Source organism: Hypanus sabinus, chromosome 12, assembly GCF_030144855.1.
Source record: "Hypanus sabinus isolate sHypSab1 chromosome 12, sHypSab1.hap1, whole genome shotgun sequence".
NCBI lineage: Eukaryota > Metazoa > Chordata > Chondrichthyes > Myliobatiformes > Dasyatidae > Hypanus > Hypanus sabinus.
Genome location: NC_082717.1, coordinates 60,606,782 through 60,622,986, shown reverse-complemented (window position 1 = coordinate 60,622,986; position 16,205 = coordinate 60,606,782). Strand labels below are relative to the sequence as shown.

Below are 16,205 nucleotides of genomic sequence, written 5' to 3'. Positions count from 1 at the left end.
GGTTCCTAGGTATCATTATTTTACCTCATGTGAGATGCTTATGTGAGAATGCTATACTTCGACTACAGTTCAGCATTCAACACCATAATTCCCTACAGGTTCAACATGAAGCTCAGAGACCTTGGCCTTCACTCTGCTTTGTGTAGCTGGATCCTGGACTTCCTGTCAGATAGCTGGCAGGTGGTAACAGAGGGCTCCCTCACCTCCGCCCCCCCCCCTCGACCCTCAATACAGGTGCCCCTCAGGACTGTGTCCTAAGCCCCCTCCTTTACTCTCTGTATATCCAAGACTGCGTCACCACCCATAGCTCCAATCTGCTAATAAAATTCACTGAGAACACTACACTGACTGGCCTAATCTCAAATAATAATCAGGTAGCCTGCAGAGAAGAAGCCACCTGACACAGTGGTGTCAAGAAAACAACCTCTCCCTCAATGTTTCAAAAACAAAGGAGCTGACTGTGGGCTACAGGAGGAATGGAGACTGGCTAACTCCTATTGACATCAATGGATCTGGGGTAAAGAGGGTGTATAGCTTTAAGTTCTTCAGCATAAACATATCCGAGGATCTCATGTGTCTGTACGTACCATATAACCATATAACAATTACAGCATGGAAACAAGCCATCTCGGCCCTTCTAGTCTGTGCCGAACACTTACTCTCATCTAGTCCCATCTACCTGCTCTCAGCCCATAACCCTCCATTCCTTTCCTGTCCGTATACCTATCCAATTTTCCTTTAAATGACAATATTGAACCTGCCTCTACCACTTCTACTGGAAGCTCATTCCACACAGCTACCACTCTCTGAGTCAAGAAATTCCCCCTCACATTACCCCTAAACTTTTGCCCCCTAACTCTCAACTCATGTCCTCTTGTTTGAATCTCTCCTACTCTCAATGGAAAAAGCCTATCCACGTCAACTTTATCTATCCCCCTCATAATTTTAAATACCTCTATCAAGTCCCCCCTCAAACTTCTACGCTCCAAAGAATAAAGACCTAACTTGTTCAACCTTTCCCTGTAACTTAGGTGCTGAAACCCAGGTAACATTCTATTAAATCTTCTCTGTACTCTCTCTATTTGGTTGACATCTTTCCTATAATTCGGTGACCAGAACTGTACACAATACTCCAAATTCGGCCTTACCAATGCCTTGTACAATTTTAATATTACATCCCAACTCCTATACTCAATGCTCTGATTTATAAAGGCCAGCATACCAAACGCTTTCTTCATCACCCTATCTACATGAGATTCCACCTTCAGGGAACTGTGTACCATTATTCCTACCGGCAGCTGTGTGGTGAAAAGAGCACAACAGCGGCTCTTTCACCTCAGATGGTTGAAGTAGTTTGGTGTGGGCTCCCAAATCCTAAGAATTTTCTACAGGGGCACAATTGAGAGCATCCTGACTGGCTGCATCACTGCCTGCTATGGGAACTGTACTTTCCTCAACCACAGGACTCTGCAGAGAGTGGTGCAGACAGCCCAGCACATCTGTGCTGTGAACTTCCCATGATTTAGGACATTTACAAAGACAGATATGTAAAAAGGGACCGTAGGATCTTTGGGGAACCTAGTCACCCCAACCACAAACTGTTCCAGCTGCTACCAGCAGGGAAACAGTACCGCAGCATAAAAGCCAGGACCAATAGGACAGCTTCTTCCACCAGGCCATCAGACTGATTAATTCATGCTGACACAACTGTATTTCTATTGACTGCCCTGTTGTACATGCTACTTATTATAAATTACTATAAATTGCACATTGCACATTTAGATGGAGACCCAATGTAAAGATTTTTACTCCTCATGTATATGAAGGATGTAAGTAATAAAGTCACTTTAATTCAATTCATGTGGGAGAACCATATCTCCTTCGTTAACAAAACGGCTTGGCACAAAATGTACTTCTTGCAGCAGATGGGAAAATTCCATCTTCCCCAAAACATACTGATGCAATTCTGCACTGCCAACATGGAGAGCATCCTCACATCAGCCATTACTGTCTGGTTTGGAGAAGCATCCACTCACAAAATTCAAAAACTACAGCTAACTGTCAGCACAACAGAAAAGGTTGTTGTCTTCAGTTTATCATCACTGCAGAGCTTGTTTGTGTCAAGGATAAGGCGGGTAGGAAAAATTATTGTGGCCACTATCCACCCAGCAAACAGACCTTTCCAGATCTTCCATCTGAAAATCTCTAATGGGCTATTAAAACAAAAACTTCATGTCACCTTAAAAGCTTCTTCCTCTAAGCAGTTAATCTGATCAATCATTCTTGTCACCCACCTCCTTCCCCTCAATTTCTGTGTTGTATTGGGAACACTTTACACTGTGAATACCTGCTGGTACTGATGTACTGTATCTATGTATATTTATTCCATATCTGTACTCTTAACTTTATTTTTATATCATTCTTTATTTTTAATAAAGTGTTTCTTAGTGTTTGTTGCACCAACACACCAAAGCCAATTCCCAATATATGTAAACATATACAGCAGATAAAATTGATACCTAATAGAGATAGTGTTAGAAAGACAAACCAGGGCCATAACAGGCTTTTGATCCACAAAATTACCAAGGAGATCCCTAGATGAACATAAGTTCAAGCCTACAATTTAGGCAAAGCTCCACTTTGTCCGCTTGTTCCTGCAAGATGAGGAAAACTACACAGACATGCTGCAAATACTGAGTTCTTATTCTGCCCAGCCAACCCTCCAGCCTACTCTGACATTTTTTGTGGCATGTACAGTATATTCATAAGTCTACTTCCAAATGTGTCTGATGCCAACAAATACATAAACAAAATCAAAAATGAGAGAAAATCTCCAGATGCTGAAAATCCAAGCAACACACACAAAATATTGGAGGAACTCAGCAGGCCAGGCAGCATCTATGGAAAAGAGTAAACAGTGGACATTTCAGGCTGAAGGGTCTTGACCCGAAACGTCAACTGTTTATTCTTTTCCATAGATGTTGCCTGGCCTGCTGAGTTCCTCCAGCATTTTGTGTGTGTTGCTTAATCTATTGTTTAATAGATTTAAACAAAAATACATTAAAATACACTGAAAAGCTATAATTCTGATATTAAAATATCTTAAGTAATAATTAAAATCATTATTGACTAAAATAGAAACAAAACAGAATTGTCTTTAGTTAACTTTTTCATCCGGGTCAGTGACATTATTCATGGGTTATACCAAACAATCATGGTTGGTAACAAGATAAGATGGTTAGGGGCAGGCTCTTGGTATTCCATACACAGGGTCATCTGATCTCCGATGTGTTCCTGACTTATAAAATGCATTGCACATGCATAGAAGTCAGAGATGACCTGCTACTTGCAAGATATCTGCACGAGGAAGGTAGAGTTCAGTCCAATGCAACCCCCTCTCCTTAAGCATGTAACTTAGTTGACCTTCTTAAGAAAGCAATAAACCAGAAACTCTGAAATGTCATTGAGATTATTTTAAATACATGAATGATATAACGACGATATCCATAAACAAAACAGTCAAGGCAAACAAGTGGGGCTATTCTTTTTTGGATTGTTGGAGGGCTGGGATCTTAACGAGGACAAATAACGTATTGACCCATGGCTTTATAAACAACAGGGGGAAACTGTGTTTGTTCTGAGTATGTAAGATTGTTCTTTTCTCAGTGCTACTACTGCAAACACATTCTGTGCATTGAACTACTGTTTACATCATTTGAGGGAGATCTATATCAGAAAAAAATGAGGAGCTAAACTTAGCAATGTCACCTAAGGCACCCAGAAATGTTGCACAAACTTACTCACCCTCAGCTAACTTGTCTTACACTAGATTGACACTTTTGTTTTGAGTCCTGTGAACAAATGTATTGACCCATTATATGCTGGAATGACATTTATCCATTTCTTTGAAATACTGCTTTGAACCTGCAAGAACAATATTTCTTGAATAACAGCAAAACAGTCAAAAAAACTCCTGTAGTATCACATTTACAGTACATTTTGCAAAGACCATATATTCATCCTCTATTACATGCAATGTTATAATCCTCCAGTTAATGAAACTAAATTTCAGAAACCAGAAATGCAGAGCAGATTTATTACTATATGCTATTTAACACAAAAAAAAGGACAAATTCCTTCTTTGTTGTATTTAGATAAATATAAAGAAAACTGGATGCTGGATCTGGCAAATTCACCAAAGTGGTGGACATTTAAACATGCCTTTCCAAATGTGGGTGTCAGCAACCTAGAAGAGAGGAAAAGAGATGTCAATGAGGAAGACATACATTTATCTTTTGGTAAACACACATAATTAAATTATAAAAAATTACAGTACCAAGAAACCAAGTATTAATTTAAAATATCTAAACCGATCTTTCTACCAACCAGGCCTTGCTTTCTTCTCGTTGTTGCCATCAGGAAGGAGATAAACGAGCCTTAGATCCCACACCACCAGATTCAGCAAGTTACTTCCCTTCAATCATCAGGCTCTTCAATTAACATGGATATCTTCACTCACCTCAATTCCGAACTGATTCCACATTCTCTAGACTCACTTTCAAGGACTCCTCAACTCATGTTTTCAGTGTTATTTATTTGTTATTGGTTCTTTTGTATTTGAACAGTTTGTCTTTTGCACACTGGTTGTTATCCATTTTTGTTTTTTTTTGCAGTATTTAATTGATTCTATTGTACTTATTTGTTCTACTGTGAATGCCTGCAAGAAAATGAATCTCAGAGTAGCATATGGTGACATATATGTACTTTGATAATGTGCTTTAAAGTTTGAACTTTGATCTTTGAAAACTACATTCTACAACAAATCAGCATGTGACTTAAGAATGAGTGTCTTTTCTTTCTCCCTTCTGTCAAATGTGGTTAATCTCCTCAGACTCTCCAATATCAGATCTCTCTTCAAATGCCAAGGTCAGCTCCACGCTCTAACTCTGACCTTCCTCTCTTTTCAAACTGTGTCACTCTCATCTCCACAACCCAATGCTTCCCTTAGCTTTGAGTCCAGAACTCCAATTTTGGTCACTACTGGATGCCAAGTACTATTCCCTGGTTCAGCCTTTTGACAATAATGGTGCCAACAAAAAAATTAGCCAGCATGTTCACCATTTTTACTTAGATATCAATTTTAAAGCAACCTTGTCATTTGCCTGCAGATTTTACTTCTGACGTCTCAGACCTGCTTTAATTCCTCTTCAGTTTGCTAGAAGTAAGATTAAATTTGGACATTAGCAATTTTATTTACTTCTTACACTTGTTCTAATCCTGCATTTTGATTTTCCATGGTATTTTCCATGGGCAGCTCTGGATATTGCTTGCAGTTACATGATGTTCAATTACATCCATAAGAAAACATTATTCTAATGTCTTCATTTTAAGCATTTTTGCTTCTTTGAAAACAATTTTGTGGTATTAGAATAACCTATTTTAAGGCTTCCAAGTTACAAACGAGCTTCAGTCTGAGAAAAGTGATTTCATTGGAAACAAGGTCATGCCCATCAAATCTTTGGGCATTAGTGAGATGCAACACTTTGTGGCAAAGAAGGGTACAGAGAAGGGGAAGTGTTTTCTAATGTCAGCTGTTACGATTCGGCCATTTCATCTCAATATAAGGAATTCTGGTCTTTCATCGTTTACTAAATTTCGCTAGTCAGGAATTCTACAGAGCCAGGATTAATTCATTTATCAGCCCATTGTAATCAAAGTTCAAAGCAAATTTATTATCAAGGCCCTGTTGGTCAGAAAGAACTACAGTCTACAAATCAGTGAGTTTGAATGAATCAAGGACAATGACAGACCAATTGCCTTTCAGCTTGCCTTGAGGGAGGAGATGGAGGCTGCCATTTTATGAAGAGATTTTATGTTCTCCATTTTATGAGCCACAGTCACTTGGCTTGATCAGTGTTTTAAAGTCAACATAATAAAGCTCCAGGGTCTTCTGCTGGACTAGAGATAATTTCCAAATAAGAAGTTATTTGTGAGGTGTTCTTTGGTTGGATATAACATGCAGGTTTGTGACTGTTGAGGTCTGTATTTGCCCCGTGTGATGCAAGGTGGTTGTTGGTTGAGAACAAAGAACCATAAATTACTGATTGTCACTTGCTGGAAGAGGACAATAAGTGGGTGTTGGCCTGGGACTGAGTCAATAGAAGGTTTTAAAGGACAGACAGATGACCAATAGCCAATGACACTGGAATGCAATATTTGAATTGGTAAGAAATTAGTATAAAAGCAATGTTTTTCACACAGAAGTCAGCGATGACTCAGTAGGAAATTCACCGCCATGGATGTGAGGTGCCCCCTGGACATGTAGAGATTAGAAACAGGACTACAAGGAACATATGGCCCTAGAAGCAGAAACTCCTTTTTAACTATGTTTTCTGTTGTTTGACTGTTACGGATGTTCAGGAAAATTTAGTAGGTGTGCACACATGTACTTGGTTGTGTAAGTTGGCATGTTCTTCTGTTGAGACAATAAAAATACTTGTCAATAACTACAGATCCTCTCTGTGCCTCCCTGATTATTACTACAGGGGTGATTCTTGTAACAGTACATATATATCACCATATACAACCCCGAGATTCAATACTCAATATAACCATATTAATAATCATAATAGAAACAATAAAAACTGCACCAATGTAGGCGTTCAACTAGTGTGCAAAAGACAATGGAAAGAGACTGGTCAATCAAACCAACCCTGTATTGGTAGAAATATTTGATCAATTCCATTCCATGCCCTTTCCCCCATAGACCAAAGTGTTCCTATCCAATTTCCTTTTGAATGTAGATTTATTCTACTTCCACCACACTTACTAGCAGCAAATGTCATGAACCTGCAGGCCCCTGGGGCTTGCCGTAGAGCTTTTGGCTTCTCGGTTTCTCGAGCACCTGAATTCACTAACTGTTGTCTTAACGAGAGTTGTAAGCCCTTTGCTGTCTGATTTATCTGGTCAGTTAACTGTGACTGGCATGGGTTTCTCGCATTCTGTGATTATTTAAAGAGAACTCTCATTTAGTGCCTTAATTGAGTCATTGTGTTGGAGAGAATGATTTGTCTTGTGGTGTCACTCAGTTATCCCTCCAAAGCTCTGTTGGTATTCCTATGTCTAATCTCTTGTTTCTGCCTTTTCATGGGGAATCTGCAGCTCTCTGCTCCTAGGGTCGAGTTGCAGTCAGCACTTCCCGTGACTAAGGCCACCTTCCGCCGCACCTGGTTGCGTCAGTGCCAGCAACTGCTGTGACAGAGAGAGCCTGCCGTTACTTTGCACTTGGGGCCAGTCCTGTGAATGCATACTGTCACAGAATAACTCCACTAATAATGGACCTAGTGAAGGCTTCATTCCAAGAGGTTCCCGAAGACTTTATTCTGAGCTTCTCCAGTCTACACTCATGATGTTTTTCTAAGGTTCTGAGTCAACAAGGTTTGTAATGTCTCCCGTTTTATGCAACATTTTCAAATTATATGCAATGTTTGCAAGTTATATGCTTGATGCACCATCAATAACTCACACTGAGACGTAGGCGAGATATCGGCTTTTATTGACTGGAAGAAGGAACCAGGAGTGAGTGTCTATCATACAAGGTCCTGGAGACTGAGGCCGATCTTCAAGCCGCAGGTCTCCTTTATACAGGGGCCTGTGGGAGGAGCCACAGGAGCAGTCAGCAGGGGCGTGTCCCGACAGGCACATAGTTCACCACATTCACCCCCCCTTCGTTTGAAAAAGTCCTCATGTAGCGAAGGTTCTTACAAGTCAAGCCGATCAGGCGGTCGAATCTGTCGCTGCGATCTACGTAGCACCGGCTGTGACCGCATAGGTGCCGGCAACATTGGCGATTGCACAGGGGACGGGGGTTGCGCGTGTTCTTGCCCACTAGGCGCCGGTGATCCCTCATGCATGTGCGAGGCGCCTGGTATAAATGCGTACGAAACACCCGGTATACAAGTGTCGTGAGGAGTCTGTGTAGGGCCTGGTGAGTACGGTGTCACCTCTGGTGCAGGGTTCACAGTTACCGGAGAGCCTTCAGGGTAGTGGTCTGCTGCACCTGCGGGTGCCAGGTCGCGGATGGAGACCGTGTCCTCCCGCCCATCAGGTAAGACCACGTAAGCATACTGGGGGTTCGCATGGAGAAGGTGAACCCTCTCCACCAGCGGGGAGTATTTATTGCTCCTCACATGTTTCCGGAGCAGCACTGGCCCCGGGGACGTCAGCCAAACTGGTAGGGTGGTCCCAGTGACAGACTTCCTGGGAAAAGAGAATAGGCGTTCGTGAGGGGTGGCATTGGTGGACGTACATAACAGAGAGCGGATAGAGTGCAGTGCCTCAGGGAGGACCTCCTGCCATCGAGAGACCGGCAACCCTTTGGACTTGAGGGCTAAAAGTGTGGCCTTCCACACTGTGACATTCTCCCGCTCTACCTGGCCATTACCCCGGGGATTATAACTCGTGGTCCGACTGGTAGCAATGCCCCTAGCTAGCAAGTACTGGCGCAGCTCCTCACTCATAAAGGAGGACCCTCTATCACTGTGGATATAGCAGGGATACCCGAACAGAGTGAAGAGCTGGCGCAGGGCTTTTATGACGGACGTGGCAGTGGTGTCGGGGCAGGGGATGGCAAAGGGGAACCGTGAGAACTCGTCAATAACACTGAGAAAATAGACATTGCGGTCAGTGGAGGGAAGGGGGCCCTTAAAGTCAACACTCAGGCGTTCAAAGGGCGGGTGGCCTTGACAAGTTGTGCCGTGTCAGGACAGTAGAAGTGCGGTTTGCACTCGGCACAAATTTGGCAGTCCCTGGTCATCGTCCTGATGTCCTCCAGGGAGTACGGCAGGTTCCGTGCTTTCACAAAATGGTAAAATCGGGTGACCCCCGGATGGCAAAGTTGTGCATGAAGGGCGTACAGCTGGTCGAGCTGTGTGCTAGCACATGTTCCCCGGGATAGGGCATCAGGGGGCTCATTGAGTCTGCCAGGCCGGTACAGGATATCATAGGTGTAGGTGGAGAGTTCTATCCTCCACCGCAAAATCTTATCATTTTTGATCTTGCCCCGCTGTTGGTTGCTGAACAGGAATGCAACCGAGCGCTGGTCGGTCAGCACAGTGAATCTTTTGCCAACAAGATAGTGCCTCCAGTGCCTAACAGCCTCCACTATGGCCTGGGCTTCTTTCTCCACCGCGGAGTGCCGAATTTCAGAGCCTTGGAGGGTGTGAGAAAAGAATGCTACTGGTCTGCCTTCCTGATTAAGGGTAGCAGCCAGAGCGAAATCGGAGGCATCACACTCCACTTGGAAGGGAGCGGTCTCGTCCACTGCATGCATCGTAGCTTTGGCAATGTCCGCTTTAATGCAGTTGAAGGCCGCGCAGGCCTCAGCAGAGAGGGGAAACGAGGTAGACTTGACCAGGGGGCGAGCCTTGTCTGCGTAATGGGGGACCCATTGGGCGTAATAGGAAAAAAACCCCAGGCACCGTCTGAGGGCCTTGAGAGTGGTGGGAAGAGGGAGCTCTAACAGGGGGCGCATACGTTCGGGATCAGGCCCAATAACCCCGTTTTCCACGACATACCCAAGTATAGCAAGGCGGGTGGTACCAAAAACACACTTGTCCCTGTTATAAGTAAGGTTCAGAGCTGCGGCCACTTGGAGAAACCGTTGGAGGTTGGCGTCGTGATCTGGCCTGTCATGACCACAGATGGTGATGTTATCCAGATAGGGAAATGTGGCCTGCAGTTGGTACTGGTCCACCATCCGGTCCATTTCCCTCTGGAAGACAGAGACACCATTCGTGACACCGAAAGGGACGCGCAGGAAGTGATAGAGCCGGCCGCCCGCCTCGAAGGCGGTGTAGGGGCGGTCCTCTGGGCAGATGGGGAGCTGGTGATAAGCGGATTTTAGATCTATTGTCGAGTACACCTTATACTGAGCAATCTGGTTGACCATATCCGCGATGCGGGGTAGGGGGTATGCGTCAAGCTGCGTAAACCTATTGATGGTTTGACTATAGTCCACCACCATCCTATTTTTCTGCCCAGTCCGAACAACAACCACCTGGGCCCTCCAAGGGCTTGTGCTCGGCTCAATGATCCCCTCCCTGAGCAGCCGCTGCACCTCCGACTGAATGAAGGCCCGGTCCCCCGCGCTGTACCTCCTGCTTTTGGTTGCCACAGGTTTACAGTCGGGGGTCAGGTTGGCGAACAGCGGTGGGGGAGGGATCTTGAGAGTGGAGAGGCTGCAAGTGTCGGTAGCGCAGCTGTTGGCCTGGTTCTGGATGGGATGTGTGTGTCCGTGTGTGTGTGTGGTCAGTAGCGGGGTATGTGAAGAAGTCCCACAAAACTGAGGATTCTTGACAGTGAGTGGTGGGAGGGGCCCGTCGTATACCATAGTCACACTTTCGAGATGGCTCTGGAAGTCCAGCCCCAATAGCACAGGTGCACACAGATTAGGCATGACCAGCAGTTCAAAGTCCCGATATACTGTGCCTTGCACCACCAAAGTCGCTACACAACCCGCCCGGATGTCTGCGGACTGCGACCCAGAGGCCAAATGGAACCTCCGACTGACCGGCCGCGTTGCAAGTCCGCAGCGTTGCACTGTGTCCGGGTGAATAAAACTCCCAGTGCTGCCCGTGTCAAACAGGCATCCAGTCCAATGCCCCTCCACCTGGATGTCCATCATGGATCTTGCAAGCTGGTGTGGGGCGCTTTGGTCGAGAGTCACAGTGGCCAGAGTTGGATCGCCGTCGGGGTACCCGGTCAGCATCGGAGGGTCGGGGGCGGGGCATGCTGACGCCGACAAAGATGGCCGCTCACATCCGGGGTACCCGGTCAGCATCCGAGGATCGGGGGCGGGGCGTGCTGACGTCGACAAAGATGGCCGCCCACATCCTGGCATGCAAGATGGTGGCCCCCACGTTTCACCCGCAGCGCTGCACTCCGCTCGAGGTTGAGACTTACAGACCTTGGCGAAGTGGCCCCGCTTTCCGCAGCTGGAGCAGGTCGCTTCTCGCGCTGGACAGCGTTGTCGAGGATGTTTCTTTTGGCCACAGAAATAACAAAGCACGAGTTTCTTACGGGCCACAGCCGTGGTCTGGGTCGGGGAGCTCGTGGAATCGCGACTGGCGGCGGCGTTGGCGAATTCGCTCCCGGGAGCCGGCGGTGGCGGGGTCTGAGGCGTCCACGAAACCGGCGGGGAATCGCGCGACTGGACAGCGTCGGCGTTATGCCGCGCAGCTTCTAGAGCGTTGGCCTTCTCTATCGCCGAGCTTAAGGTAAGATCCGAGTTCTCCAGCAGCCGCTGGCGCATGTACACTGACCTCAGTCCCGTCACAAAGGCGTCTCGCACCAGCAGCTCCGCATGCTGTTCTGCCGTGAGCGTCTTGCAGTCACAAGCTCGGACGAGCGTCTGTAGTGCTCGGAGAAACTCAGCGCACGATTCGCCAGGCCGCTGTTGCCGGGTAGCTAAGCGATGTCTTGCGTAGACGGTGTTCACCGGCCGCAGGTACTGTCGTTTGAGGGCATCCAGTGCCCCTTCGTAGGTCGGCAGGTCCCGGATAAAGGAGTAAACTTTGGAGGAGACCCTCGAGAGTAGGATTCTGTGCATAACGGCGGGTTCAGTCGCACGAAGCTCCGCCAAGTACGATTGGAAGCATGCAAGCCAGTGTTCAAAAGCGAGAGCTGCGTCAGGGTCTTGAGGGTCCAAATCCAACCGGTCCGGACGCAAAACGGGTTCCATGTTTTAAAACTTCCAGTCAATAAAATTGATGCACCATCAATAACTCACACTGAGACGTAGGCGAGATATTGGCTTTTATTGACTGGAAGAAGGAACCAGGAGTGAGTGTCTATCATACAAGGTCCTGGAGACTGAGGCCGATCTTCAGGCCGCAGGTCTCCTTTATACAGGGGCCTGTGGGAGGAGCCACAGGAGCAGTCAGCAGGGGCGTGTCCCGACAGGCACATAGTTCACCACAATGCTCCATTCCAAGAAGCATCTGGTCTGTGCTGAGTTTTCCAGACCTGCTCCAAGAAGCATGAGCTCTTTGCTGGAGTTTCCAGACCTATTTCAAGAAGCATGATATCTGTGCCAAGTTTTCCAGACCTGACTCGAGAAGCATCAGGATTGTGCCAGGGTTTCCAGACCTGCCTTGAGGTCTCCAGGGCTCCCTGGGCCATCATGAGCCTACAGGCCTCTGCGGCTTGTTGTAGAGCATTGGACTTCTAAGTTACTTGAGCACCTGTATTTTCTAATTGCTGTCTTAATAACAGTTCCTCTGAGATTCTTTTGGTATTCCTTTGTCAAAACTCTTGTTCCATCTCTTTATGGGGAATCTGCGGCTCTCTGCTCCTAGGGTCAAGTCGCTGTCAACGTTTCCATGACTGAGGCCGCCTTCCACTGCACCCAGTTGAGTTTGTGCCAGCAACTGCTGTGACAGAGAGAGTTCGCCACTACTTTGCACTTGGGTCCATTCCTGAGTGCACACTGTGACAGCAAATTCCAAATCTCAACAACATTCTTATATTCAGGGCCTTCCTTGAATCTTCCCTGTATGTTTTACTTAAAATCTTTATTCAAATACTGAGATTGATCTGTTAATGCCAACTCTCCTGAATTTAATCCACCTAAACCAATCTTGATCTAATACAGTTCTACTAGATCTCCTCTCCACCTTTGTCACTCACAGGAGAGCAAACCCAGATTTTTCTGGTGTAGCTGAAATTCCTTGCATTTGAAATATTTCGCAAGATTTCCAGTTTTATACAAGTGCAACGTAACCTTCCTGAGTTTGCACTCAGTATCCCTACTAAGCAATCAAGATAACATAAGCTTAAATAAACATTTTGTCAGCAGGCTCTTCAATTTAAAAGGATTTTCTGCATCAACTTGTTTCCTTTATACCAACATGCCCTTGTTGAAATGAGGAGGAAATGCCAGAGTGAGTAGAAAAATAAATGAAATAGGAAACAAGGTGCAGTTTCAACAGAAATCAAAGACAGGTCAGGCAACTACAGGCCAATTAGCTTGATGTCAGGTGTGTGCGTGTGGTGATTGCTCATCGTACAGCATGTCTTGGGCATCTGAAATCTGGTGGAGCCCATCCCTCTCCAGGTTTTTGGAGCTGGCTGGATTCGAATTCGTGAGCCTTCAGTCTGAAGTCCGGCGCTAATGCCACTATGCCACCAGTCAGCCTACCAGTAGTAGTTACTGGGCGTAATTCTTAAGGACAAGATCTATCAGCATTTGGATGGACAAAATCTTATCAGGAGGAGCCAGTATGGCTTTGTGCAAGAAAAGTCATACTTGGCAAATGTTTCTTGGATGTTATCTATTTGGACTTTAACAAGACCTTCAGTGATGTCCCACATGGTAAGCAAGTCCATAAGGTTAGGTCCATTGAAATCCAGTGAGAGCTAGTGAGGTGGATTCAAAATTGGCTCAGAGATAAGAAAGAGAGGGTGGTGCTTGAAGGTTGTTTTTCAGATCAGGGTCTGGTAACTAGTGGTGTGTTGCGACCCTTGTTATTTGCTATTTATATAAATGATTTGGATGCAAATGCATGAGGCTTAATCAAAGCGTTATATGCATAATGCAAATTAGGTGTCATTAATCATGAAGAATGTTATTGTAGATTACAGGGGAATCTTAATTAGTTTGATAAGTGGGCCAAAGAGTGGAAAATGAATTTCAGTACAGATGAGTATGAAGTGATGCATTTTGGATAGTCAAACTAGTATAGGACTTGTACTTTGAATAGTAGTGCACTGCGACGAGTAGTGGAACAGAGGGATTGAGGAATACAAGTACATTGTTGGTTGAAAGCAGTATCTTGGGTAGACAAGGTGAAAGTGATGTTTAGTATACTGACCTTCATCAGTCAAAAGCAATGAGTAAAGATGTTGCGACATTATGTTTCATTTATCTGAGTGGTGGAGAGGTCACACGGAGTACAGTGTATAGTTTTGGTCACCCTGTTAAGAAACATGGAAACATAGAAAACCTACAGCACAATACAGGCCCTTCAGTCCACAATGTTATGCCAAACATGTATGTACTTTAAAAATTACCTAGGGTTACCCATAGCCCTATATTTTTCTAAGCTCCATGTACCTATCCAGGACTCTCTTAAAAGATACTATCGCATCTGCCTCCATCACTGTTGCTGGCAGCCCATTCCATGCACTCACCACTCTTTGTATTTATAAAAAAACAAACAACTTACCTCTGACATCTCCTTTGTACCTACTTCCAAGCACCTTAAAACTGTGCCTTCCTGTGTTAGCCATTTCAGCCCTGGGAAAAAGCCTTTGACTATCCACACGATCCATGCCTTATATACCTTTATCAGGTCACCTCATCCTCCATCACTCTAAGGAGAATGAAATCCTCCCTCTGATCCTCCACACTGCCAAGAGTCTTACCAATAAAGCTATAATCTGCCATCATAATTGACCTACCAAAATGAACCACCTCACACTTACCTGGGTTGAACTCCATCTGCCACTTCTCAGCCCAATTTTGCATCAGTGTCCCACTGTAACCTCTGACAGCCCTCCACACTATCCACAACACCCCCAAACTTTATGTCACAGACCTTCTAACCCCTTATTCTACTTCCAGGTCCCTCAGGTCGTCTGACTTGGGTCTCCTGGCTGTCCTGTGATCTAAACTTAAGCTCAGGGGTGACCTCTCCACCAGGGTGAGCGGCCGCCCGGCACCTGCCTGTCTCACCCGCCAGTGGCAGGGGAGCTGGGGCACACTGGGTTGGTCCGCCTTCTCAACTACCTGCCGGCAGTCGTGCAGTGCCCTCCAGTGTCGCCTCGCCGGCACTCCGTTCTCTTCTGCCTACGACCTCAGAACAGACGTGGCAACCCGCTGAATTTAAGCATATTACTAAGCAGAGGAAAATAAACTAAAGAGGATTCCCTCAGTAACTGCAGGTGAAGAGGGAAGAGCCCAGCACCAAATCCCCGGTCACCTGGCGATTGCATGAAATGTGCTGTACAGAAGATCTCCTTTCTCCCACTTCTGCTTCTATTCTTCCAGATGTGCTGCCACCAACATCAACAGTTTTTGAAGAAACTGTTGTGCCAGTTTCAGCACCAGTTCCTGATGTGTCACTCATTTTTCAAGATGAAGATGTTGATGATCCTGACAACCCCACACTTGCAAACATGTAACATTGCCTGAAGGTATATTAAAAGTCTCATTTTAGAAGCAGAAGTGCTCAACTGTTCTGTATAAGTTAATTCCTGTACATTTACCTGTACCCTTTACTTTAACTATGCTGTACAGTATATATTGCTTTATTAAAATTTCACTTGCTACACATTTAATATTTGTTTCATTATTATCTAACTTGTACTGACTTACATGATATTTTAAAGGTATGATGAGGTGGTTAGCTATTGCTTAATGTGATCCTTCTGTATTTTGGCATTTTCACTAATCTGGCACTCTACAGGTCCCAAAGGTGCCGGATTAGTGAAGGTTTACCTGTACTGGAAATGCACAGCAAAACACACAGAATGATGGTGAACAGACAATGGGCAACCTGACTAATGGGCCACAACAATTCACTGGTGGAGAGTTAGGGGCAGACCAGGAATGTTGTTATCCCTGGAAAAACTGGTGGGTTTCTTAGACTACGTACGTTACCACTAACCTCACAGGTAAAGCTTCAGCATCTAATTGACTAGATATATCGGAATGTTAGGCTGCTAACTACGAAGCTCTGTTAACCAAGTTATCCAGGGCCAAAAATGCAGCAGTTTAATTTTGTACTGCTGTAGTCAGTACTTTAATAGAAGCACTTCTAGAGAGAAATGGCTGCATTCAATTATCAATTAAGAAGGGAGCAATAACTCAGTGTGTTTCCTGATAAAATAATGATTGAGTAGTGGTTATTCATGGCTCTAGAATCTTTAGCCCTGTTATCAGGGCTGGTCAATGTTTCATTCAATAAGTTCTAGACATTCTCAAATGCATTTAATGTGAATCTCTACTCACGTACCTGCATTCTCTGATTTAAGAAATGTAGCTTCTGGTTCAGCAACCCCATTTCCTGAAAGAATGTGGACAGGTCAATATATTTACAATTTCTATCCTTACACTTGTAAACTGTACAAGAATCCTGCTTCAGTAATTAAATTTATAATTAAGAAAAGTATTATAAACATTATGAATTAGATAAAGGAAAAGG

General features: G+C 45.1%; 1 protein-coding gene across 8 annotated transcripts in view; it reads right to left on the bottom strand.

Annotated features, from left to right (window-relative positions):
• Positions 1-294: 294 nt before the first annotated feature.
• The window catches only part of si:zfos-1056e6.1 (uncharacterized protein LOC107988029 homolog), a 134,044-nt gene continuing 118,133 nt past the window's right edge, over positions 295-16,205 (bottom strand). For 3 of the 8 annotated variants that reach the window (XR_009515127.1, XR_009515128.1, XR_009515129.1), the window contains 3 exons: positions 16,017-16,067; positions 13,872-13,974; positions 295-4,246 (listed from right to left, as the gene is read on the bottom strand). Coding sequence is in view for 5 of the 8 variants with exons in the window: in XM_059986046.1 (XP_059842029.1) it covers positions 4,193-4,246; positions 16,017-16,067 (105 nt within the window). In the remaining 3 variants the exon portion in view is untranslated. The remainder of the gene's footprint in view (positions 4,247-13,871; positions 13,975-16,016; positions 16,068-16,205) is intronic. The other 5 variants (XM_059986046.1, XM_059986048.1, XM_059986051.1 and 2 more) reach the window with 2 other exon arrangements.